The sequence below is a fragment of the Pygocentrus nattereri genome, chromosome 6 (assembly GCF_015220715.1).
Source record: "Pygocentrus nattereri isolate fPygNat1 chromosome 6, fPygNat1.pri, whole genome shotgun sequence".
NCBI classification, from domain to species: Eukaryota; Metazoa; Chordata; class Actinopteri; order Characiformes; family Serrasalmidae; genus Pygocentrus; species Pygocentrus nattereri.
The window spans coordinates 6,026,261-6,052,273 of record NC_051216.1 but is presented as its reverse complement, the minus strand read 5'-3'; the positions used below and the strand labels follow the sequence as shown (position 1 = coordinate 6,052,273).

General features: G+C 41.6%; 1 protein-coding gene across 8 annotated transcripts in view; it reads left to right on the top strand.

Annotated features, from left to right (window-relative positions):
• Positions 1-26,013, top strand: part of dip2a (disco-interacting protein 2 homolog A) — a 238,931-nt gene that overhangs the window by 183,740 nt on the left and 29,178 nt on the right. For 7 of the 8 annotated variants that reach the window (XM_037539171.1, XM_037539170.1, XM_037539169.1 and 4 more), the window contains 15 exons: positions 764-855; positions 4,014-4,124; positions 6,231-6,354; positions 7,475-7,584; positions 8,448-8,550; positions 10,665-10,729; positions 11,475-11,568; positions 12,002-12,121; positions 13,515-13,629; positions 18,504-18,643; positions 18,938-19,074; positions 20,486-20,566; positions 21,616-21,743; positions 22,604-22,718; positions 24,041-24,242. In XM_037539171.1, the coding sequence (XP_037395068.1) occupies positions 764-855; positions 4,014-4,124; positions 6,231-6,354; positions 7,475-7,584; positions 8,448-8,550; positions 10,665-10,729; positions 11,475-11,568; positions 12,002-12,121; positions 13,515-13,629; positions 18,504-18,643; positions 18,938-19,074; positions 20,486-20,566; positions 21,616-21,743; positions 22,604-22,718; positions 24,041-24,242 (1,737 nt within the window). Of the gene's footprint in view, positions 1-763; positions 856-4,013; positions 4,125-6,230; positions 6,355-7,474; positions 7,585-8,447; positions 8,551-10,664; positions 10,730-11,474; positions 11,569-12,001; positions 12,122-13,514; positions 13,630-18,503; positions 18,644-18,937; positions 19,075-20,485; positions 20,567-21,615; positions 21,748-22,603; positions 22,719-24,040; positions 24,243-26,013 lie in introns of those variants that run through there. The other variant, XM_037539172.1, reaches the window with a different exon arrangement.

The window sequence follows — 26,013 nt, the reverse complement described above, 5'->3', positions numbered from 1 at the left end:
ACAAGCTGTGCTGCAGCAGATGAGCTGTCGCCTCTGACTTTACATCTACAAGGTGGACTGATGAGGTAGGAGTGTCTAATAGTGGACAGGGAGTGGACTTAGTGTTAACATTCAGATGTTCCAAACAGGCTGTCCAGTTCACTAAAACACGTCTAAAAAGACGAGTCTTAAGATTCTTCTTAAAAGATCCAGAATTTCTTCAAACAAAATCCATAAAACACATAAAATCCAGAGTTTATAAAACAAAGCAAAATAAATTCATGAAAAGTTAAAGATCAAGAATTAATTCAAACAAAAAATTAATTATAAAAACACGTCTAAAAAAGGTTTAAAGATGAGTTGGAGTGATCCAGAACTGACCATCCATCATCAGTACCTGACCTCACTAACAATCAAATCCTCACAGCAATGTTCCAACATCTAGAGTAAAGCCTTCCCAGAGGAGTAGAGGCTGTTACAGCAGCACAAACTCACTACACCTTCATTTCAGAGGAACTGCTGGTGTCTATAAACTTTGGGATGCAGTGTATATTTAAAGGTTTTGTTTAAAGGCACAGATCACTGATTTCCAATGATTAGACCAGAAGTGCAGTGATTTGTGAATTAATTAGACCTCAGCTGTTCAGTCAGGGTGTTGAGATTAGATTTGGCCGCATTTTTTAATCAGGAGAGAGAATGAGATGGGTGGGACGTCTTACCCCGGGGGGCTTCTCCCTCTCAGCTTACTCTGTGTATTTATTTATGTTTTTGTGTTTGTGTGCAGGGAAGCTGTGGACCCGCAGTCAGAAACTGGCCTACACACTGCTCAACAAACTCAGCTCCAGGAATGAACCTCTGCTGCGACCTGGAGACAGAGTGAGATATCCTACACACACACACACACACACACACACACACACACACACAGTCAGAAACTGGCCTACACACTGCTCAACAAACTCAGCTCCAGGAATGAACCTCTGCTGCGACCTGGAGACAGAGTGAGATATCCCACACACACACACACACACACACACACACAGTCAGAAACTGGCCTACACACTGCTCAACAAACTCAGCTCCAGGAATGAACCTCTGCTGCGACCTGGAGACAGAGTGAGATATCCTACACACACACACACACACACACACACACACACACACACATACACACACACAGACACACACACACACACACAGTCAGAAACTGGCCTACACACTGCTCAACAAACTCAGCTCCAGGAATGAACCTCTGCTGCGACCTGGAGACAGAGTGAGATATCCTACACACACACACACACACACACACACACACACACACAGTCAGAAACTGGCCTACACACTGCTCAACAAACTCAGCTCCAGGAATGAACCTCTGCTGCGACCTGGAGACAGAGTGAGATATCCTACACACACACACACACACACACACACACACACACACACAGTCAGAAACTGGCCTACACACTGCTCAACAAACTCAGCTCCAGGAATGAACCTCTGCTGCGACCTGGAGACAGAGTGAGATATCCCACACACACACACACACACACACACACACAGTCAGAAACTGGCCTACACACTGCTCAACAAACTCAGCTCCAGGAATGAACCTCTGCTGCGACCTGGAGACAGAGTGAGATATCCTACACACACACACACACACACACACACACACACACACACATACACACACACAGACACACACACACACACACAGTCAGAAACTGGCCTACACACTGCTCAACAAACTCAGCTCCAGGAATGAACCTCTGCTGCGACCTGGAGACAGAGTGAGATATCCTACACACACACACACACACACACACACACACACACAGTCAGAAACTGGCCTACACACTGCTCAACAAACTCAGCTCCAGGAATGAACCTCTGCTGCGACCTGGAGACAGAGTGAGATATCCCACACACACACACACACTCACACACACACACACACACACACACACACACACACACACACACACACACACATACACACACACAGACACACACACACACACACAGTCAGAAACTGGCCTACACACTGCTCAACAAACTCAGCTCCAGGAATGAACCTCTGCTGCGACCTGGAGACAGAGTGAGATATCCTACACACACACACACACACACACACACACACACACACAGTCAGAAACTGGCCTACACACTGCTCAACAAACTCAGCTCCAGGAATGAACCTCTGCTGCGACCTGGAGACAGAGTGAGATATCCCACACACACACACACACACACACAAAAAAACACACACAAAAAAACACACACACACACACACACACACACACACACATGCACGCACAAACACAAACACACACACAAACACGCTCAAACACACAAACACACACACACACACAGTTGTGTGCAAAAGTTTGGTCACAATGCATGCGTTGTTGATTTTCTTGGTGTGAATAAGTAAACACATCCTCTGTGGAGAACACCTTTCTGGACATTGTAATGCACAATTCCTGTCTATTTACTGAATTTAATATTTTAGTTAAAAAATTTTAATTGTACAAAAGTTCTGCCGTTATCTCAGACACTAAATAAACTGTCCTAATAAACCAAAAAATGAGTCACCTGTGATTGAAACGTACCTAATAGCAGGTAAGACCTCCCCGGGCACGAATAACAGCTGTGATTCGGTTCGGCATGGACTGCGCAGGTTTCTGGATGTAGACGGCATCAGTGTGCAGCCACTCTCGCGTCAAAGAATCGCGCAGTTCGGCAAGATTTCATGGATGCTTCCCTTCCATCTTACTCCGTCTTAGATTTTCAGGAAGATTCAAATTTTTCAAATTCAGATTTTTCGGGCCAGTCCAGATGTGTGAATGCTCCTATTCATCACGCCAATCAGTCACATTTGCAGCCCTATGAACGTGAGAATTGTCAACTTGGAATACAGGTGATGATGAGCAAAAGGAAAAACCTGGCTGTCCGACAGATCCATATCGGCACTGCAGTTCACATTTACTGTCTCCTTAACCAAAGGACCCCCAGAGCCTCACACCTTGAACCACACTGTGCGTGCAGTCCTTGTTGAAGGCTTCCTGAGGTGTATGATGAACACAACACCAGGCAATTCATATACAGTCCGAAATGAGATTCATCTGACCAGATAACATTGTACCACCTTTTCTCAATCTATGAATCCCATCTCACACACCCCACAGGTATTTATAGCCTGATCCTCATGCATGCATGAAATCCAATAGAACGCTAGCAGAACTCAGCATTACTGTACTCTAGTGTAGTGATACAGAGTGAAGGGTTCTAGTGCTTGACGTTAGAACCAGTGAGGGAACAAATTACAATGACAGCACTCGACTATCTCACCCCTCCCTCTCCAGGCCTTCACTCCACAGTGACGTCACACTCAGTGTGATTTCAGAAGGGGTTCAGGGGAGGAGCTGATGGGTACTTAGTTTGCTGCGATGTAATGTAGTGTAGCATTTAAAGTGGGACGCTGGGTAAGAAAAGCTCAGTGTGATGTGAGAGGGGGTTCAGGGGAGGGGCTGATGGGTACTTGGTTTGCTGTGATGTAATGTAGTGTAGCATTTAAAGTGGGATGCTGGGTAAGAAAAGTTCAGTGTAGCAGTGATTCTAGGCTGGACGGCCAGTTTGGAGCATCTGAATATTCAGGACTGAAGCCCTGAAGATGCAGCTCTAACAGCTCCAGTGCTGAGAAATAAAAAACAAATCTCAGGGTTTAAATAAACTTTATATTCATCTTTACTTTACGCTCTCCAAGCTGGGACCGACTTCTTTGGCACTGACAGTGTAACTTGTTATTACCTCAACTTATAATGCATTATATTAAGAATTAGTAATGTATAATAAACATGGCTATAAAGTGTAATTCAGTGTAATGCATGCTGTATGAATGCATTATAACATGTTATAAATGTGTTCATGGACAGTTACAAGCATGGCATTCATAGAAAGTCTTACTGTTGTGTTAATATGACAAGTGATGGAGATTTTGAGCAGCACTCTGTCCTGTCTGATTTACACAGGTCGCTCTCGTGTTCCCCAATAACGACCCTGTGATGTTTATGGTGGCGTTTTACGGCTGTCTCCTGGCAGAGCTGGTGCCCGTGCCCATAGAGGTGCCCCTCACGCGAAAGGTACCCTGCCTGACCCCAGCATGCACAGTGATATAGAGTGTTGGAGCCCCCTGCTGGCAGAGGGCGTGTACAGCACCCTGCTTGTATAAACCGTATCCTCAGATCACCTTTCACTGTAGAGCTCACAGGGAGGCTGGGATGAATTCTGCGAGAGCGATAAGCTCAGCGCAATAACTCTGCTAATTTATTCTGATATGCTGATACTGTAATAATTAGAAACTGCTAGAGAAATAGAGAATTTAAAGGGGAATTCCATCCGTTTCTCAAAATTCCTATCTAGTGAAAAGGTTGAGATGGAAACAACGTCATTCCGAGCGGCTTGATGTGAAAGACTGTGAAGACTCTGTTCTAGAGGCACGTGCCAACTCAGAGTTCTTACAGTGGTGGTGATGGGAACCAGACGTCCATCTCTTAGAGCAGCTCCCTTACAGAAAGTTATTACATGAAATGGTTATGAATTCACTGCCTGATGTCTGAGACACTGTTTTTATGATAGTGTTGAGATACGGCTCTGGCATCATAATGATGAAAATAATAATAATAATAATAGTTATATTTATATAACACCTTTAACAGTCCGAAGGTCACTTTACATATCAAATAACACAAAAGAGAAAGCTAACACTAAGCAGTAAAGAATGGAGAGAAATTCTCATGAAAATCCTGAATTTGGGTAACTGGCACGAACATTTAAGCGGATATGTAAGAGGTTTATGTGAAGTATTATGTAATACTGTGACCCTTGATGTTTGTAAAATAGTCCTGTAAGCAACTGGACAGTAGATTGTCTGCTAGGCAGCCTCTATTCTTGAGATATTTCTGTATGTTTTTGGATTTATTAGTTTTATTTATATTAGTTTATTTGTTTTTCAGTTATAACTGTAAAATGATAAAAAAAAACAATGTTAAATAAAAAAAGAAGGGCAGTCATGGGGAGAATAGGTAAAGACTTCCAGAGGTTGTGAGTTGGGAGTTACCTAACCGACAACTAGTCGGTTATTACAGCACTGTAAAAAATGAGACGTCTGTTCAGCTTCAAATGATATAGTAACTGATTTCATGGCTTTCCTTGAGTTGACTCAATTTGAGGACCCCAGAGTTCACACAACTGAAACGTCTCAGGTTCTTAGTTAGATAAACAATTGAATCTGTGTTTTTTTTACTCTAATTTCTCCACTAGCTGGCGCTCCTTCCATCACACAGTCCCATCTGGCATATTTTCCTCTTGGGATTCGGGGATGGACAGTTATGGTATTGCTGGGATTCAGACTCACAACCTCCTGATGTTGGGATGAATTATTAGACAGCTGCACCACGTGAGACGACGCCACGCTTCAAAGTTCAAATAACAAATATTTTCTCCAGTGTTTTAAACAATTGTCGACACAAAATCTGAGTTCATGTGTTCCTGAGTGGTGCAGTGGACTAACCCGTCACCCCCACAGGAGGTTGTGAGTTTGAGCCCCCAGCGATGCCACAGCCATCCGTAAGTGTGTACCCAAGAGGAAAAATGTCTAGCAGGATTGTGTGATGGAAAGAGTCCTGGTTGGAGGGGAAATTCAGTATAAAAGACAAGTTCATTTTGTGTGAATGAACTTTCTTACATTCATAATTACAAACGCACTGAATATACCAGCCTGTTTAAAGGAGAACCGAAGAGCAGCTGAAGTCATCACCTCCTCCCTTTCCTTCCCTCTCTCTCTCCTTCTCTCCACCCTCTCTCTCTCTATCATTCCCCACTCTTTTTCTCTCTCTCTCTCTCTCTCTCTCTCTCTTCCTTTCTCCTCCCTCTTCCTCTGTCTGTCTCTCTCCACCCTCTCACTCCCCTCTATCTCTCCCCACTTTCTCTCTGTCTCTCTCTCTCTCTGCCTTTCTTTCCCTCCCCCTCTCTCTCCCTCTCTCTTTTTCTCTACTCCTCTCTCTCTCTCCCCACTCTTTCTCTCTCTCTCTCTCTCTCTCTCTCTCTCCACCTCTCTCTCCCTCTCTCTCTCCCTCTCCCTCTCTCTCTCCCTCTCCCTCTCTCTCTCTCCCCACTCTTTCTCTCTCTCTCTCTCTCTCTCTCTCTCTCTCTCTCTCTCACTCTCTCTCTCTCACACTCCCCCACAGGACGCTGGGAGTCAGCAGATCGGGTTTTTGCTGGGCAGCTGTGGGGTCACTCTGGCTTTGACCACAGACGCGTGTCAGAAGGGTCTGCCTAAAGCTCAGACCGGAGAAGTGGCCACTTTTAAAGGTCAGTGGGACAAAATAATAAATCATGCGCAGCAGCTGGTTCGTTATTCATCACTAACAACAATCAGCTCATTTGCCCGCCGCTCTTTGGACTGTGGGAGGAAACCCACACAGACACAGGGAGAACATGCAAACTCCACACAGAGAGGACCCCGGTCGCCCGACCGGGGAATCGAACCCAGGCCCTTCTTGCAGTGAGGTGACAGCGCTACCTACTGTATCACCGTGCTGCCCCTTTTTTCAGTTAATATGATGTCCTTTTCTGTCTTGGAGAGCTCCAGGCTGAAGCTTTAGTATTAAAACCATTGCTCAGTTGGCCTAGGTGGTTATTGTAGCCTTCACTGATAGTTGATAATGCTGATAAAAACAGCTCGTCTTTCGTCCAGATGGAGAAGTTTTATTTAGCACTGTCATTTTTCCCTTGATAGAAACTTATAGCTTTTTACTAATGCTGTTTTCACCAGTGATGTCTGAAAAGGCCTGACCAATACTCATGGCATGTCGTATATAAATGTTTATATCGGTGCTGTCGGAAGAAAACCTCATATCTCCATTTTTGGTGTGTTTTTAGTTTTTGGGATAATTTGAAAATGCCTGTTGTTCTTTACATTGTATGTACATTTCATGATGAATGGATTAAAGGAAACGACCGAAAATGACCCCATTGACCTACATTAACAGTAAAGTAGGTTTTTTCCTTCTCCTGTAAAGTTATTATTTTGGAGATTTTCTTCTGACAGCAGCGATATATTTGTAAACCAAGCTGAAATTCATACCCAGGTTCAAATCGGCTCCATCTCTAATTACGGGCCATTAAGGACAGTATCAGTTAATGATAAGCAGCACTTTGGCTGAGGATGTGGCTGAAGTTGTAAATATTAAAGATTGAAAATATGAATGATGCAGTTTAAGATGTAAGACTGCTGCTGTGATCTTTTTTGATCTTACTTAGTGTGATCCCTGAACTCTGAACGCAAAATATCAATAATTATTAGATGCTTCATGTTGATTGTCACTGCCATGTGGTTTCAGAATGTCAGTGTGTGTGTGTGTGTGTGTGTGTGTGTGTGTGTGTGTGTGTGTGTGTGTGTGTGTGTGTGTGTGTGTGTGTGTGTGTGCAGGCTGGCCGCGGTTGCTGTGGTTTGTTACTGATGGGAAACATGTGGTTAAACCTCCTAAAGACTGGAGTCCTCCGATCAGAGACGCCAGCAATGAGACGGCTTATATAGAGGTCAGTACTAAACCTGCGCTGTCACAGTAAAGAGGAGTGAAAAAAGAGCTATGGAGCACATTTATAGGCTCAGCCTGGATATCATACTCACATCTCTCTCTCTCTCTCTCTCTCTCTCTCTCTCTCTCTCTCTCTCTCTCTCTCTCTCTCTCTCTCCCCCTCTCTCTCCCCCTCCCTCTCTCTCCCCCTTCTCCCTCCCTCTCCCCCCTTCTCTTTCTCTTCTCTCTGTCTCTCTCTCTCTCTCTCTCTCTCTCTCTCTCTCTCTCTCTCTCTCTCTCTCTCTCTCTCTCTCTTTCTCTCCCTCTCTCTCTTTCTCTCCCCTCTCTCTTTCTCTCTCACCCTCTCTGTCTCTCTCTCTCACACTCTGTTTCTCTCTGTCTCTCTCCTTCTCTCTCCCTCTCTCTCTTTCTCCCTCTCTCTCTTTCTCTCTCCCTCTCTCTCTTTTTCTCCCTCTCTCTCTTTCTCTCTCTCTCTCTTTCTCTCTCCCTCTCTCTCTTTTTCTCCCTCTCTCTTTTTCTCTCCCTCCCCTCTCTCTCACCCTCTCTGTCTCTCTCTCTCACACTCTGTTTCTCTCTGTCTCTCTCCTTCTCTCTCCCTCTCTCTCTTTCTCCCTCTCTCTCTTTCTCTCTCCCTCTCTCTCTTTTTCTCCCTCTCTCTCTTTCTCTCTCTCTCCCCTCTCTCTCTTTCTCTCACCCTCTCTGTCTCTCTCTCACACTCTCCCTCTCTCTCTTTCTCCCTCTCTCTTTCTCCCTCTCTCTCTTTCTCTCCCTCTCTCTCTTTTTCTCCCTCTCTCTCTTCCCCTCTCCCCCTGTCTCTCTCTCTCTCTCTCTCTCTCTCTCTCTCCCCCCCCTCTCTCTCTGCAGTATAAGACTAGTAAGGAGGGCAGCACTATGGGCATCACCGTCTCTCATGCGGCTATGTTGGCTCACTGCCACGCACTCACACAGGCGTGTGGATACACTGAGGGTAAGTGTGTGTTTGTGAGGCTGAATGCAGTCAAATCCTCGCAGCAGTGTTCCAGCGTCAGGAGCAATGGCATGACCAAGCTGTAATGGAGAAAGTCTTAATTGATGAGTAAAGCCTGATTATTTGGTGTTTCCTTGAAAGCACATCCCTGAGGCTTTGTTCCCACCGCAGGTCAAAGAGGCCCAAATCCAGTCGTGTTCTCCGTATGTGACACGGATGTGTGTCTGTGTGTGTCTGTGTGTGTCTGTCTGTGTGTGTCTGTGTGTGTCTGTGTGTGTCTGTGTGTGTCTGTGTGAACAGATAAACACACTGAATCTTTCATATGTGGTACTGAAATCAGATCCATATCCAAACTGCGGCAATGCGCCTCCGTCTGACTTTGACGTCAGTCCAACTCGCCATTCGTCTTCATTTCACGCTGCTGAGACTCAGAATCATTTAGGCCTCAGACATTAGAGCCTCATCGCGGTTTAGAAAGAAATGAGGGCCGTAGGAGAACGAGGCTGCGGCGTCAAAGAGCAGTTAAAAGTGTGAAAGAACCCGAGGACACGAACCAAAGAAGTGACTGCGCCCTTTTTACAGCCCGAACGCATTCTGGGTGATGAGCCCAGCTGTCAGCCGGTGAAGCTTCATGATGGCTCCTGTGATGCTGGTGATGTCTCCATTTTTCTCGTTTTCCAGTTTATGACATAATTATATGTATATAGGCTGAGTCAAAAGTCACAGGACATATATGGGGCAGTCATGGGCCTGGAGGGAACCAGCCGTGTGACTGGAAGGTCACCAGTTTGACCCCCAAGCCCCCCAAACATGACTGAGGTGTCCTTGAGCAAGACACCTAACCCCCAACTGCTCCCCAGGCGCTGTGGATAGGGCTGCCCACCACTCTGGGCAAGTGCGCTCACTGCCCCCTAGTGTGTATGTGGTGTTTCACTGCACAGATGGGTTAAATGCGGAGGTGGAATTTCCCCGTTGTGGGACTGAAAAGGGTCATCTAATCTTATATATATATAAATAAAATCACTGTCCAAGGACAAATAAGTATGTCTAAAATTATAAGTTTATAGCAGAGAGCAAAAACATTCTTTACTTTCAGTGTAAGTTCATGTAAAGACATTTTATTTCAAGCAATTTTGGCGCATTTCTATTTGTTCCATTCATCATGAAAATTTCACGTAGTGTAAAGAACGTCTGCTGTGCTCGACTGATGTACAAAAGCCAAAATCAGAGAAAATAGAGATAATCTGTGCCTTATGTCACTTTAGTGTTCATTTCACGACCTTCTTATATTTATATTATTATTATTTATTTTTTAATGTATTAAAAACAAACTTTATAATATAATATCAATACAAATATTGTCGCTGTCCAAAAAAAATATCTCAAACATTTCCAGGATTTAGAGTAGAGGGATAAAACATGATTAACTGGTAATGTAAGTTAACGTAATTCTTAAGTGTTAATGTAAAGTGGTCTACTCTAAGCAGATTTGGAGCATTTTTATCGGTCCCTTCGTCGTGAAATTGTCATTCAGTGTAAAGATCAGCTGCTGAGCTCAAATGATGTAGAAAACTAAGAACTGTAAAAATGGAGCTGCTCAGTGGAGGATTCGTCTTTTCTGGTAAGGTTACCGTTTTAGAGATATGAGGTTTTCTTCCGACAGCAGCGGCATGCATGTAAAAGCATTGCTAAACCTGAAAAGACGTATCACAGTATGTCAATAATCAATACCACAGTATGGACACACATCACCCAGCCCTATTCGTGACATGCAGCACTGCAGTCCTCATCCGAGAAAGAAAAATGAGGGGTTATGGTCCGTATATACAATAACTGGTACCACCAACATATACTTCATCTCCTAACGTCTCCTGTTCAGTCGACACAGGACGTAACAACACACGTGATAGAACACTGTATTCAAGCTTTATATGATCTCTATAAAGACTCTATACACTCCTGCCTAGTTTAGTAAAAAAGTCTCCTTGCTTTGGTCTGATGTATTTCATGCTGTTCATGATACACTTTCTCTGTCTGTCTCTCTCTCTCTCTCTGTCTGTCTCTCTCTCTCTCTCTCTGTCTGTCTCTCTCTCTCTCTGTCTCTCTCTCTGAAGGTGAGACCATCACCAATGTTCTGGACTTTAAGCGGGACGCAGGTCTTTGGCACGGCGTTCTCATGGTGAGTTCAGTTCACAGCGCGCTCCAAACAGCGCTAAGTAAAGGGGACATCCTCTGGTAAACACACAGCTCCCTTCCACTTGATCAGAAACCCCTCTCTGGTAGCTCCGTCCTGCTGGTGTACAGTTAGAGACTGTAGCCCAACTGTTGAAGAGCCCTTTGTGTTACTGCCCATTAACTCTTTCTAATAAAGTGGCCAGTGAGTGGAAGCACAAAGTGAGTGTTTCCAATAAAGTGGCCAGCGAGTGGAAGCACAAGGTGTTTCCAATAAAGTGGCCAGCGAGTGGAAGTACAAGGTGAGTGTTTCCAATAAAGTGGCCAGCGAGTGGAAGCACAAGGTGTTTCCAATAAAGTGGCCAGTGAGTGAAAGCAAAGGTGTTTCTAATAAAGTGGCCAATGAGTGAAAGCAAAGGTGAGTGTTTCCTAATAAAGTGGCCAATGAGTGAAAGCAAAGGTGAGTGTTTCCAATAAAGTGGCCAGCGAGTGGAAGCACAAGGTGTTTCCAATAAAGTGGCCAGCGAGTGGAAGTACAAGGTGAGTGTTTCCAATAAAGTGGCCAGCGAGTGGAAGCACAAGGTGTTTCCAATAAAGTGGCCAGTGAGTGAAAGCAAAGGTGAGTGTTTCCAATAAAGTGGCCAATGAGTGAAAGCAAAGGTGAGTGTTTCTTATGAAGTGTGAGCAACCCGTGTGTCTGTGGTGATGGTCACCATGACGACTCTAACCATGAGGATGTGATGATGTTTCAGAGTGTGATGAACCGGATGCATGTGATCAGCATCCCGTACTCGCTGATGAAGGTCAACCCTCTGTCCTGGATACAGAAGGTTCACAGCTACAAAGGTGAGATTGTACATGTGGGCTTTGTGGTCTGTGGAGTAAATGATAATTACACAGATGTCTACATAGCTCAGTGCGTGAGATGTAAACAGAGTGGTTCAGACGTCTTTACAGTGGTGGTGATGGGAACCAGGCGTCGCCATGACCACAACACTGATATAGACATTTTATTTACCACCCAGAACCACCAGAGAACCTACACGAGTCTCCTGAGCTTTATATGGAATGATGATGATGGAAAATAGTGGAAAACTGGAAAATGAGTTTCTTTAGGGAATATTTTGCCTCACAACGCTTATGTGTTCTATCTCAAAACCATCATAAGACGATCTCACACATTAGCAGCATATTCATAACCATTTAATGTAATACCTGTAACTCGTTTATTATACTGCCCAGTGGGTTTTACTGCTGTAATGTTGTTGTTTGTGTTCAGCCCGCGTTGCTGTGGTGAAGTCCAGAGACATGCACTGGTCTCTACTCTCTCAGAAAGATCAGAGGGACATCAGCCTCAGCTCATTACGCATGCTGATAGTGGCTGATGGAGCCAATCCCTGTGAGTACACACACACACACACACACACACACTGCAGAGGTATAAATAATGATTTGATAATGTTTTTAGGACATGATTCAGTGCATCATGAAATCTCAAACTTCACAGTGATTCAGTTTCATTTGACCTAAAAATTTTAATAATTCTTCTGAAAATAATTTTGAATAATTTAAGAAGTTAAAATAATGTAACTGGAGGAACAATTTTTATTATAGTGCAATGCAAAAATAAATATACAATTTTTTTGTATATTAAAACTATTGCATTTATATTATGAATGCTTTTATTATTATATACACACTCACCGGCCACTTTATTAGGTACTACTAAAAGGTTGGACCCCCTTTCGCCTTCAGAACTGTCTTAACTCTTTGTGCCACACTTTCAACAAGGTGTTGGAAACGTTCCTCAGAGATTCTGGTTGGTGATTTGAGTTCCTGTTGTCTTTCTATCATCTGGAACCAGTCTGCCCGTTCTCCTCTGACCTCTCACATCAACAAGGCATTTTCGTCCACACAGCTGACCGCTCACTGGATGTTTCCTCTTTTTCGGACCGTTCTCTGTGAACCCTAGAGATGGTTGTGTGTGAAAATCCCAGCAGATCAGCAGTTTCTGAAATACTCAGACCAGCCCGTCTGGCACCAACAACCACGCCACGTTCAAAGCCCCTTAAATCCCCTTTCTTCCCCGTTCTGATGCTCGGTCTGCACTTCAGTAGGTTGTCTTGACCACCTCTACATGCCTAAATGCAGTGAGCTGCGGCCGTGTGATTGGCTGATTAGCTGTTTGTGTTAATAAGCAACTGAACATGTACCTATCAAAGTGGCCAGTGAGTGTATATATATATTAAGTATATATACATAAAAATTGAAGGAACTATAATTAAAATGGTTTCAGCCAAAACTTGTGCACAAAGATTATAATATAATATCAATACAAATATTGCAGCTGTCCTAAGACAACAAAGTGTCTCCAGACGTTTACATTAGAGGGCAAAAGCATTCTTAATTGTTGTAAGGTAGTTAATGTAAAGATGGTCGTATTCTGTGTTTCTATTGGTCCATACATCACGAAATTGTCACACGATGTAAAGAGCAGCTGCTGAGCTCAAAAGACGTAGAAGAACTACATACATGACAACAGTGATATGTTAGCATAAACATATATATTAGATATATAATAGTATTCAAAAGTTTGTAATCAGTTTTCATTGATTTTTCATTAAATTTGCCTAGCAGACAAATGGCTTTTGAAACAATAATTTAAAGATCAGGTGCCTAAAATTTTGCACTATGCTCTGTATTTAAGAATGCTATTGTGACGTATTTTGTGTGTGTGTGTATGTGTGTGTGTGTGTGTGTGTGTGTGTGTGTGTGTGTGTGTGTGTGTGTAGGGTCGATCTCCTCCTGCGATGCCTTCCTGAATGTGTTTCAGGCGCGAGGTTTGAGGCCAGAAGTCATCTGCCCCTGTGCCAGTTCAGCCGAGGCCATGACCGTCGCCATCCGAAGGTAAATACACACTACTGTTAGACAAGCTTTACAGAACATTCAGCCTAATGAGAAACTGTAGAATGGACTCGGTTTATATCACAATACCTACATTTAGAGTCGGTTATTCATTCAGCCTAATGAGAAACTGTAGAACGGACTCGGTTTATATCACAATACCTACATTTAGAGTCGGTTATTCATTCAGCCTAATGAGAAACTGTAGAACAGACTCGGTTTATATCACAATACCTACATTTAGAGCCGGTTATTCATTCAGCCTAATGAGAAACTGTAGAACAGACTCGGTTTATATCACAAAACCTACATTTAGAGTCGGTTATTCATTCAGCCTAATAATAAACTGTAGAACGGACTCAGTTTATATCACAATACCTACATTTAGAGTCGGTTATTCATTCAGTCTAATGAGAAACTGTAGAACGGACTCGGTTTATATCACAATACCTACATTTAGAGTCGGTTATTCATTCAGTCTAATGAGAAACTGTAGAACGGACTCGGTTTATATCACAATACCTACATTTAGAGCCGGTTATTCATTGAGCCTAATGAGAAACTGTAGAACAGACTCGGTTTATATCACAATACCTACATTTAGAGTCGGTTATTCATTCAGTCTAACGAGAAACTGTAGAACGGACTCGGTTTATATCACAATACCTACATTTAGAGTCGGTTATTCATTCAGTCTAATGAGAAACTGTAGAACGGACTCGGTTTATATCACAATACCTACATTTAGAGTCGGTTATTCATTCAGCCTAATGAGAAACTCTAGAACGGACTCGGTTTATATCACAATACCTACATTTAGAGTCGGTTATTCATTCAGTCTAATGAGAAACTGTAGAACGGACTCGGTTTATATCACAATACCTACATTTAGAGTCGGTTATTCATTCAGCCTAATGAGAAACTGTAGAACGGACTCGGTTTATATCACAATACCTACATTTAGAGCCGGTTATTCATTCAGTCTAATGAGAAACTGTAGAACGGACTCGGTTTATATCACAATACCTACATTTAGAGTCGGTTATTCATTCAGTCTAATGAGAAACTGTAGAACGGACTCAGTTTATATCACAATACCTACATTTAGAGTCGGTTATTCATTCAGTCTAATGAGAAACTGTAGAACGGACTCGGTTTATATCACAATACCTACATTTAGAGTCGGTTATTCATTCAGTCTAATGAGAAACTGTAGAACAGACTCGGTTTATATCACAATACCTACATTTAGAGCCGGTTATTCATTGAGCCTAATGAGAAACTGTAGAACAGACTCGGTTTATATCACAATACCTACATTTAGAGTCGGTTATTCATTCAGCCTAATGAGAAACTCTAGAACGGACTCGGTTTATATCACAATACCTACATTTAGAGTCGGTTATTCATTCAGTCTAATGAGAAACTGTAGAACGGACTCGGTTTATATCACAATACCTACATTTAGAGTCGGTTATTCATTCAGTCTAATGAGAAACTGTAGAACAGACTCGGTTTATATCACAATACCTACATTTAGAGCCGGTTATTCATTCAGTCTAATGGGAAACTGTAGAACGGACTCGGTTTATATCACAATACCTACATTTAGAGCCGGTTATTCATTCAGCCTAATGAGAAACTGTAGAACGGACTCGGTTTATATCACAATACCTACATTTAGAGTCGGTTATTCATTCAGTCTAATGAGAAACTGTAGAACGGACTCGGTTTATATCACAATACCTACATTTAGAGTCGGTTATTCATTCAGTCTAATGAGAAACTGTAGAACGGACTCGGTTTATATCACAATACCTACATTTAGAGTCGGTTATTCATTCAGCCTAATGAGAAACTGTAGAACGGACTCGGTTTATATCACAATACCTACATTTAGAGCCGGTTATTCATTCAGTCTAATGAGAAACTGTAGAACGGACTCGGTTTATATCACAATACCTACATTTAGAGTCGGTTATTCATTCAGTCTAATGAGAAACTGTAGAATGGACTCAGTTTATATCACAATACCTACATTTAGAGTCGGTTATTCATTCAGTCTAATGAGAAACTGTAGAACGGACTCGGTTTATATCACAATACCTACATTTAGAGTCGGTTATTCATTCAGTCTAATGAGAAACTGTAGAACAGACTCGGTTTATATCACAATACCTACATTTAGAGCCGGTTATTCATTGAGCCTAATGAGAAACTGTAGAACAGACTCGGTTTATATCACAATACCTACATTTAGAGTCGGTTATTCATTCAGCCTAATGAGAAACTCTAGAACGGACTCGGTTTATATCACAATACCTACATTTAGAGTCGGTTATTCATTCAGTCTAATGAGAAACTGTAGAACGGACTCGGTTTATATCACAATACCTACATTTAGAGTCGGTTATTCATTCAGTCTAATGAGAAACTGTAGAACAGACTCGGTTTATATCACAATACCTACATTTAGAGCCGGTTATTCATTCAGTCTAATGGGAAACTGTAGAACGGACTCGGTTTATATCACAATACCTACATTTAGAGCCGGTTATTCATTCAGCCTAATGAGAAACTGTAGAACGGACTCGGTTTATATCACAATACCTACATTTAGAGTCGGTTATTCATTCAGTCTAATGAGAAACTGTAGAACGGACTCGGTTTATATCACAATACCTACATTTAGAGTCGGTTATTCATTCAGTCTAATGAGAAACTGTAGAACGGACTCGGTTTATATCACAATACCTACATTTAGAGTCGGTTATTCATTCAGCCTAATGAGAAACTGTAGAACGGACTCGGTTTATATCACAATACCTACATTTAGAGCCGGTTATTCATTCAGTCTAATGGGAAACTGTAGAACGGACTCGGTTTATATCACAATACCTACATTTAGAGCCGGTTATTCATTCAGCCTAATGAGAAACTGTAGAACGGACTCGGTTTATATCACAATACCTACATTTAGAGTCGGTTATTCATTCAGTCTAATGAGAAACTGTAGAACGGACTCGGTTTATATCACAATACCTACATTTAGAGCCGGTTATTCATTCAGTCTAATGGGAAACTGTAGAACGGACTCGGTTTATATCACAATACCTACATTTAGAGTCGGTTATTCATTCAGTCTAATGAGAAACTGTAGAACGGACTCGGTTTATATCACAATACCTACATTTAGAGCCGGTTATTCATTCAGCCTAATGAGAAACTGTAGAACGGACTCGGTTTATATCACAATACCTACATTTAGAGCCGGTTATTCATTCAGCCTAATGAGAAACTGTAGAACGGACTCGGTTTATATCACAATACCTACATTTAGAGTCGGTTATTCATTCAGTCTAATGAGAAACTGTAGAACGGACTCGGTTTATATCACAATACCTACATTTAGAGTCGGTTATTCATTCAGCCTAATGAGAAACTGTAGAACGGACTCGGTTTATATCACAATACCTACATTTAGAGCCGGTTATTCATTCAGTCTAATGAGAAACTGTAGAACGGACTCGGTTTATATCACAATACCTACATTTAGAGCCGGTTATTCATTCAGCCTAATGAGAAACTGTAGAACGGACTCGGTTTATATCACAATACCTACATTTAGAGCCGGTTATTAATTCAGTCTAATGAGAAACTGTAGAACGGACTCGGTTTATATCACAATACCTACATTTAGAGCCGGTTATTCATTCAGTCTAATGAGAAACTGTAGAACGGACTCGGTTTATATCACAATACCTACATTTAGAGCCGGTTATTCATTCAGTCTAATGAGAAACTGTAGAACGGACTCGGTTTATATCACAATACCTACATTTAGAGCCGGTTATTCATTCAGTCTAATGAGAAACTGTAGAACGGACTCGGTTTATATCACAATACCTACATTTAGAGTCGGTTATTCATTCAGTCTAATGAGAAACTGTAGAACGGACTCGGTTTATATCACAATACCTACATTTAGAGTCGGTTATTCATTCAGCCTAACGAGAAACTGTAGAACGGACTCGGTTTATATCACAATACCTACATTTAGAGTCGGTTATTCATTCAGTCTAATGAGAAACTGTAGAACGGACTCGGTTTATATCACAATACCTACATTTAGAGTCGGTTATTCATTCAGCCTAACGAGAAACTGTAGAACGGACTCGGTTTATATCACAATACCTACATTTAGAGTCGGTTATTCATTCAGCCTAATGAGAAACTGTAGAACGGACTCGGTTTATATCACAATACCTACATTTAGAGCCGGTTATTCATTCAGCCTAATGAGAAACTGTAGAACGGACTCGGTTTATATCACAATACCTACATTTAGAGTCGGTTATTCATTCAGTCTAACGAGAAACTGTAGAACAGACTCGGTTTATATCACAATACCTACATTTAGAGCCGGTTATTCATTCAGTCTAATGAGAAACTGTAGAACGGACTCGGTTTATATCACAATACCTACATTTAGAGCCGGTTATTCATTCAGTCTAATGAGAAACTGTAGAACGGACTCGGTTTATATCACAATACCTACATTTAGAGTCGGTTATTCATTCAGCCTAATGAGAAACTGTAGAACGGACTCGGTTTATATCACAATACCTACATTTAGAGTCGGTTATTCATTCAGTCTAATGAGAAACTGTAGAACGGACTCGGTTTATATCACAATACCTACATTTAGAGCCGGTTATTCATTCAGTCTAATGAGAAACTGTAGAACGGACTCGGTTTATATCACAATACCTACATTTAGAGTCGGTTATTCATTCAGTCTAACGAGAAACTGTACAACAGACTTTGACATAATGTCAATATCTGAGGTTTGTTTGTGTGTATATGTGCGTGTTCAGGCCTCCAGAGATGGGTGTTCCTCCTCCGGGCAAAGCAGTGCTGTCCATGAGCTGTCTGAGTTATGGAGTAATCAGAGTGGACACAGAGGAGAAGCTCTCAGTGCTCACGCTGCAGGACGTAGGGCAGGTCATGCCTGGAGGTCAGTATGTTGTTTCAGCACTTTCACTTTAACCAAATACACAAATACTTTAATTGGATGGGGAGGCAGTGAGATAGTAATAAAAATCTACTCTTCTGCTTACAAACATGCAGTGAATTGAGAGTTTAATCCTGAACTTTTTACGCTTTCTCTGTTGGTTTCAGTGAGAAAATGTAAACCATGCTTTTGTTATCAGCTACAGTGACTGTGATGTCTAAAGGCTGAAGTACTGAAGATTTTTTTAAGTATAACAACACTCTTGTGACAGTGGTATGATGTTGTGTGTCTTTGCAGCTTTGGTGTGTGTGGTGCGTCCGGAGGGCACCCCATACTTGTGTCGGACTGATGAGGTGGGAGAAATCTGTGTGAGCTCCTGCACGACGGGCATCTCCTACTACGGCCTTCCGGGAATGACCAAAAATGTGTTTGAGGTGCGAGGGATTTGCACAAAAACACAGAGTCACTGTTCAAAAGCACTATATCACTGCTCCAAAGTACTGACTCACTGTTCAAAAGTACTGAATCACTGCTCCAAAGTACTGACTCACTGTTCAAAAGTACTGAATCACTGCTCCAAAGTACTGACTCACTGTTCAAAAGTACTGAATCACTGCTCCAAAGTACTGACTCACTGTTCAAAAGTACTGAATCACTGCTCCAAAGTACTGACTCACTGTTCAAAAGTACTGAAACACTGCTCCAAAGTACTGACTCACTGTTCAAAAGTACTGAATCACTGCTCCAAAGTACTGACTCACTGTTCAAAAGTACTGAATCACTGCTCCAAAGTACTGACTCACTGTTCAAAAATACTGAATCACTGCTCCAAAGTACTGACTCACTGTTCAAAAATACTGAATCACAGCTCCAAAGTACTGACTCACTGTTCAAAAGTACTGAATCACAGCTCCAAAGTACTGACTCACTGTTCAAAAGTACTGAATCACTGCTCCAAAGTACTGACTCGCTGTTCAAAAGTACTGAATCACTGCTCCAAAGTACTGACTCACTGTTCAAAAGTACTGAATTGCTGTTTGCAAGTACAGAGTAACAGTCAGTGTTTTCTTGCTGAGAGGGGACATTTGAATCAGTTTGATCCAACAGATGGAGTGGGGGGTGTTTATGGTGGGGAAAAATACCATACGATACACTCATCAGCCACTTTATTAGGTACACTGCTAGTAAAAGGCTGGACCCCCTTTTGCCTTCAGAACTGTCTTAATTCTTCATGTCAGACTTTCAACAAGGTGTTGGAAACGTTCCTCAGAGATTCTGGTTGGTTATTTGAGTTCCTGTTGTCTTTCTATCATCTGGAACCAGTCTGCCCGTTCTCCTCTGACCTCTCACATCAACAAGGCATTTTCGTCCACACAACTGACCGCTCACTGGATATTTCCTCTTTTTTGGACCGTTCTCTGTAAACCCTAGAGATGGTTGAGCGTGAAAATCCCAGTAGATCAGCAGTTTCTGAAATACTCAGACCAGCCCGTCTGGCACCAACAACCACGCCACGTTCAAAGTCCCTTAAATCCCCTTTCTCCCCCGTTCTGATGCTCGTTCTGCACTTCAGCAAGTCGTCTTGACCACCTCTACAGGCCTAAATGCAGTGAGTTGCAGCCGTGTGATTGGCTGATTAGCTATTTGTCTTAACATACAATTGAACATACCTATTGAAGTGGCTGGTGAGTGTATATGAGTGTATATGTGTTTGTGACACTTTTTTTCCAGTAACGACTGTGTGTGAGTACAAAAATGAAAGTGAGGACAGCATGTAGATCATGTGCTATCGGTGTGTGATGGTGTGTGATGGTGTGTGATGTGATCTCTTTCTTCTCCTTGTAGACAATCCCAGTGACGGCGTCTGGCTCTCCAGTCAGCGACCGACCCTTCACTCGCTCCTCTCTGCTGGGCTTCATCGGGCCGGTCAGTCTATATCTTCCTGTATCTGTTGTATAAATGCCAGTAGGCTACCTATTTCTCCTAGCAGTCTTTGTTTGGTGAGCGTGAGGCCCGTCAGCATCCGTCTAACCAAGTGAGCAATTAAGAACACTGCGCATGGTCAGCACGATTTCAGTCGTGGGGGCACGGTCATGTTGGCCCCATGTTGTTTAAAAGTACTGAATCACTGTTTAAAAGTACAGAATCACTGTTTAAAAGTACAGAATCACTGGTCAAAAGTACTGAATCACTGTTTAAAAGTACAGAATCACTGTTCAAAAGTACAGAATCACTGGTCAAAAGTACTGAATCACTGTTTAGAAGTACAGAATCACTGTTCAAAAGTACTGAATCACTGTTTAAAAGTACAGAATCACTGTTTAAAAGTACAGAATCACTGTTTAAAAGTACAGAATCACTGTTCAAAAGTACAGAATCACTGTTTAAAAGTACAGAATCACTGTTTAAAAGTACAGAATCACTGGTCAAAAGTACAGAATCACTGTTTAAAAGTACAGAATCACTGTTCAAAAGTACAGAATCACTGTTTAAAAGTACAGAATCACTGTTTAAAAGTACAGAATCACTGGTCAAAAGTACTGAATCACTGTTTAAAAGTACAGAATCACTGTTCAAAAGTACTGAATCACTGTTCAAAAGTACAGAATCACTGTTTAAAAGTACAGAATCACTGTTTAAAAGTACAGAATCACTGTACTTTTAAAACACTCTTGAGCTTGTGATTTCATTGACAGAGTGTGATTGTGTTTGAATCAGGTTAGTGTGTAGTTTCATGGACTGGTCAGCTGCTGCCTCTACAGCTTATTGTGCCCCACCAGGCTTTCCGTGCTAGAGATGCCATTGATCCATTTCATATCTTGGCTTGTTGACTATATATGTGGTCAGGAGAAATCTATGTAAATGTGTTTGGATATAATCTGACCAGCATAATGACTTCATCTTCAGGTCACTGCTGTGTGGTTCAGTAATCTGGGTGCGACTGTTCTTTTGCCGTGTTGTCGTGTTATTTCCAGGACAACCTGCTGTTTGTGGTGGGGAAGATGGACGGACTGATGGTGGTCAGTGGACGGAGACACAACGCTGATGATGTGGTTGCCACGGCGCTGGCAGTGGAGCCAATGAAGTTTGTGTACAGAGGAAGGTGAGGGACACAGCCACTCCTGTAAATGCTGATCTGTTTCTTACACACTGCTTCCCACAAAGTCTTCATCTTTAGCCTTTGACCAAACAGCAATGTCAGTGAGTTCTCACCATCAAAAGGCTTATTCTAGATGTGGGAACCAGCCTGTAGTTTATGGGAGCTTGTGAGCACCTGCTGCTGTGGGTTTCTTCTATTTTGGTGATACACAAAGGATAGTCGAGTCTTAGAGCTTCACCTTATACAGAATCTTCAGTCTGCTAAACAGTAGGGGGATGGATAGAATGAGGGATGAATGGAGGGATGGATGGATGAAAAGAAGGATGGGTGGATTAACTGCTTACCAAGCTATGGGCCGAAGTTTTATTACACACTTCTATAACCAAGAAAAGCTCCATTAGTTTGCATTAAAGTCCCCGTAGTTATGGGATAATAAGCCTTAGAAAGGAATAAGCCTGGGATTTTAAGGGTTTAATGGATGGCAGAAAAGATGGATGGTGGGATGAGTGCATGGGAAAATGGATGGAGGGAAAGAAGGAGGGATTGATGAGTTGATGGGAATGGTGATGGATAAGCAGATGGAGGTGTAGATGCTCAGATTTATGGGTGTGTGGAGGGATTGATGGATCGATGGAGGGATGGATGGATGGATGGAGTGATGGATACATGGATGGATGGATGGGATTCCAGGTGCATTAGGCCTCTAAAATAATTTTCTTTACTTCTTTTTTCATCTCACTTACCTGAATGTCCCCCATTATGGGAATTATCGTAACAGGTCTATAGTGTTTCTGTTTCCAGGAGCTGGAATTAGAAAGAAGGGAAGGAAGGAACCGGAATACTGATAGATTTGTGTGTTCCAGGATTGCAGTGTTCTCCGTGTGCGTGCTCCATGATGAGCGGATTGTGGTGGTAGCGGAGCAGCGGCCTGACGCCTCAGAGGAGGACAGCTTCCAGTGGATGAGCCGAGTACTGCAGGTACAGCATAATGAAACGTTTTTGGCCCCAAAGTGGTTTAAATACAAAAGAGATTTCAGTGCTAATGAGTTCTGACCTCACAGCAAGGGCCAACAGCACCTTAGGAATGTGTGGTGTTTGGCTTTATTCCCAAAGCAGCACCATCACTATTTCTGTCTAATGTGATATATTTATAATTATACAGCAGGTAGTTCTGGCCACTCAACACACATTGTTTTGCCATCACTTTTTTTTTTCACAAACGCTGTATCACTCCGCTGAGACGCCGTTGCTAAGCGACAACTCTGACAGCTGTAGGAGGCGCTCAAACCATTTGAACGTTTTTACTCCTCACTTTGCCCCAAACAGAAAACGGACGCTGTTAAGATCACATCTGACCGACAGCCGATCTGGTCCGACTCTAAGGACGAGACGACACTAAATTCCCAAACTGTCGTCACCACTGAGCAGCTTTTCAGTCGGCAGCTGAGACAGAAGAACAGCTGAACAACCTGGAATCAGCCAGAAATGAACTCAACACCATTCGCCAAACTAAACGGGCTGTAAGAAGCTTTACAGACCGGCTGGAACAAAACAACATTAATACTGATCTGGAGAAACTGACCAAGCTGAGCTGAACCTGATATTGGCTCAGTTTTACGGCTCAGTCTGATTTGGTCCGACTCTGAAGATCAGACACGTCTGGCGAATGGTGTTGGGTTCATTTCTGGCTGATTCCAGGTTGTTCAGCTGTTCTTCTGTCAGAGCTGCCGACTGAAAAGCTGCTCAGTGGAGACGACAGTTTGGGAATTTAGCGTAAGGAGCTGGAGAACGAGCTGCCGGCTGAGCAGCGAGTGGGCGGAGCTCGTTACTCTGACGTAGCAGCGAGCTGCTCGTTAAGGAGCTATAATTAGGAGGAAGGAACTGAACATTAAAACATATTAAAGCCGCGTTCACGGCCAGTTTATTAATTTCTTACTGTATTTATTTAACTGCTGTATTAAAGCAGTAGAGACACTCGAGGAGTGAGTTATCACCAGTAACATCACGGCTGTGATGATCTACGGCCACCAGATCACAGCCGGGATGTTATTTAAAGACAACACTCCCTCTCGGGCTCCACTGCTTAAATAAACCTGCGTAGGCTTTAAAACACTAAAGTATTGGAAAATGACAAAGAAAACAGAACAAAAATTTGAACATGTTGAAAAGTGAGGTGGCCCTGAACTTTTACCAGGCGGTGCAGGAATACTATATGCACACATGCACGTATATACAAACTCCCGCCCGCTGTATATCCTGCTGTAGGTTGTCTTTGAGCCTCTGCTCTGTCTCTCCTGTAGGCTATAGACAGCATCCATCAGGTGGGAGTTTATTGCCTGGCTTTAGTTCCTGCTAACACTCTCCCCAAAGCTCCTCTGGGGGGGATCCACATCTCTGAAACCAAACAGCGCTTCCTGGAGGGGGCGCTGCACCCCTGCAATGTGCTCATGTGCCCTCACACCTGCGTCACCAACCTGCCCAAACCTCGCCAGAAACAGCCAGGTACACCTGCACTGAGAGTCCCAACCAGAATAGATTCTGGATCTGTATGAATAAAGAAATAAAAACACGGAAGGTTTAAATTAATGCTGACGACCTGATCCACTGTATGTTTGTTTTAGGCTGATTTAGTCATTTATCTCTGTGTTTTAGCCTGATGTAGCTATTAATATTAGTGTTTTGGTTGATTTAGTTATTTATCTTTGTGTTTTAGCCTGATGTAGCTATTAATATTAGTGTTTTGGTTGATTTAGTTATTTATCTTTGTGTTTTATGCTGATGTAGCTATTAATATTAGTGTTTTGGTTGATTTAGTGATTTATCTTTGTGTTTTAGCCTGATGTAGCTATTAATATTAGTGTTTTGGTTGATTTAGTGATTTATCTTTGTGTTTTAGCCTGATGTAGCTATTAATATTAGTGTTTTAGGTTGATTTAGTGATTTATCTTTGTGTTTTAGCCTGATGTAGCTATTAATATTAGTGTTTTAGGTTGATTTAGTGATTTATCTTTGTGTTTTAGCCTGATGTAGCTATTAATATTAGTGTTTTGGTTGATTTAGTTATTTATCTTTGTGTTTTAGCCTGATGTAGCTATTAATATTAGTGTTTTGGTTGATTTAGTTATTTATCTTTGTGTTTTATGCTGATGTAGCTATTAATATTAGTGTTTTAGGTTGATTTAGTGATTTATCTTTGTGTTTTATGCTGATGTAGCTATTAATATTAGTGTTTTAGGTTGATTTAGTGATTTATCTTTGTGTTTTAGCCTGATGTAGCTATTAATATTAGTGTTTTGGTTGATTTAGTGATTTATCTTTGTGTTTTAGCCTGATGTAGCTATTAATATTAGTGTTTTGGTTGATTTAGTGATTTATCTTTGTGTTTTAGCCTGATGTAGCTATTAATATTAGTGTTTTGGTTGATTTAGTGATTTATCTTTGTGTTTTAGCCTGATGTAGCTATTAATATTAGTGTTTTAGGTTGATTTAGTGATTTATCTTTGTGTTTTAGCCTGATGTAGCTATTAATATTAGTGTTTTAGGTTGATTTAGTGATTTATCTTTGTGTTTTAGCCTGATGTAGCTATTAATATTAGTGTTTTAGGTTGATTTAGTGATTTATCTTTGTGTTTTAGCCTGATGTAGCTATTAATATTAGTGTTTTGGTTGATTTAGTGATTTATCTTTGTGTTTTAGCCTGATGTAGCTATTAATATTAGTGTTTTGGTTGATTTAGTGATTTATCTTTGTGTTTTATGCTGATGTAGCTATTAATATTAGTGTTTTGGTTGATTTAGTGATTTATCTTTGTGTTTTAGCCTGATGTAGCTATTAATATTAGTGTTTTAGGTTGATTTAGTGATTTATCTTTGTGTTTTAGCCTGATGTAGCTATTAATATTAGTGTTTTAGGTTGATTTAGTTATTTATCTTTGTGTTTTAGCCTGATGTAGCTATTAATATTAGTGTTTTGGTTGATTTAGTGATTTATCTTTGTGTTTTATGCTGATGTAGCTATTAATATTAGTGTTTTGGTTGATTTAGTGATTTATCTTTGTGTTTTAGCCTGATGTAGCTATTAATATTAGTGTTTTAGGTTGATTTAGTGATTTATCTTTGTGTTTTAGCCTGATGTAGCTATTAATATTAGTGTTTTAGGTTGATTTAGTGATTTATCTTTGTGTTTTAGCCTGATGTAGCTATTAATATTAGTGTTTTGGTTGATTTAGTGATTTATCTTTGTGTTTTAGCCTGATGTAGCTATTAATATTAGT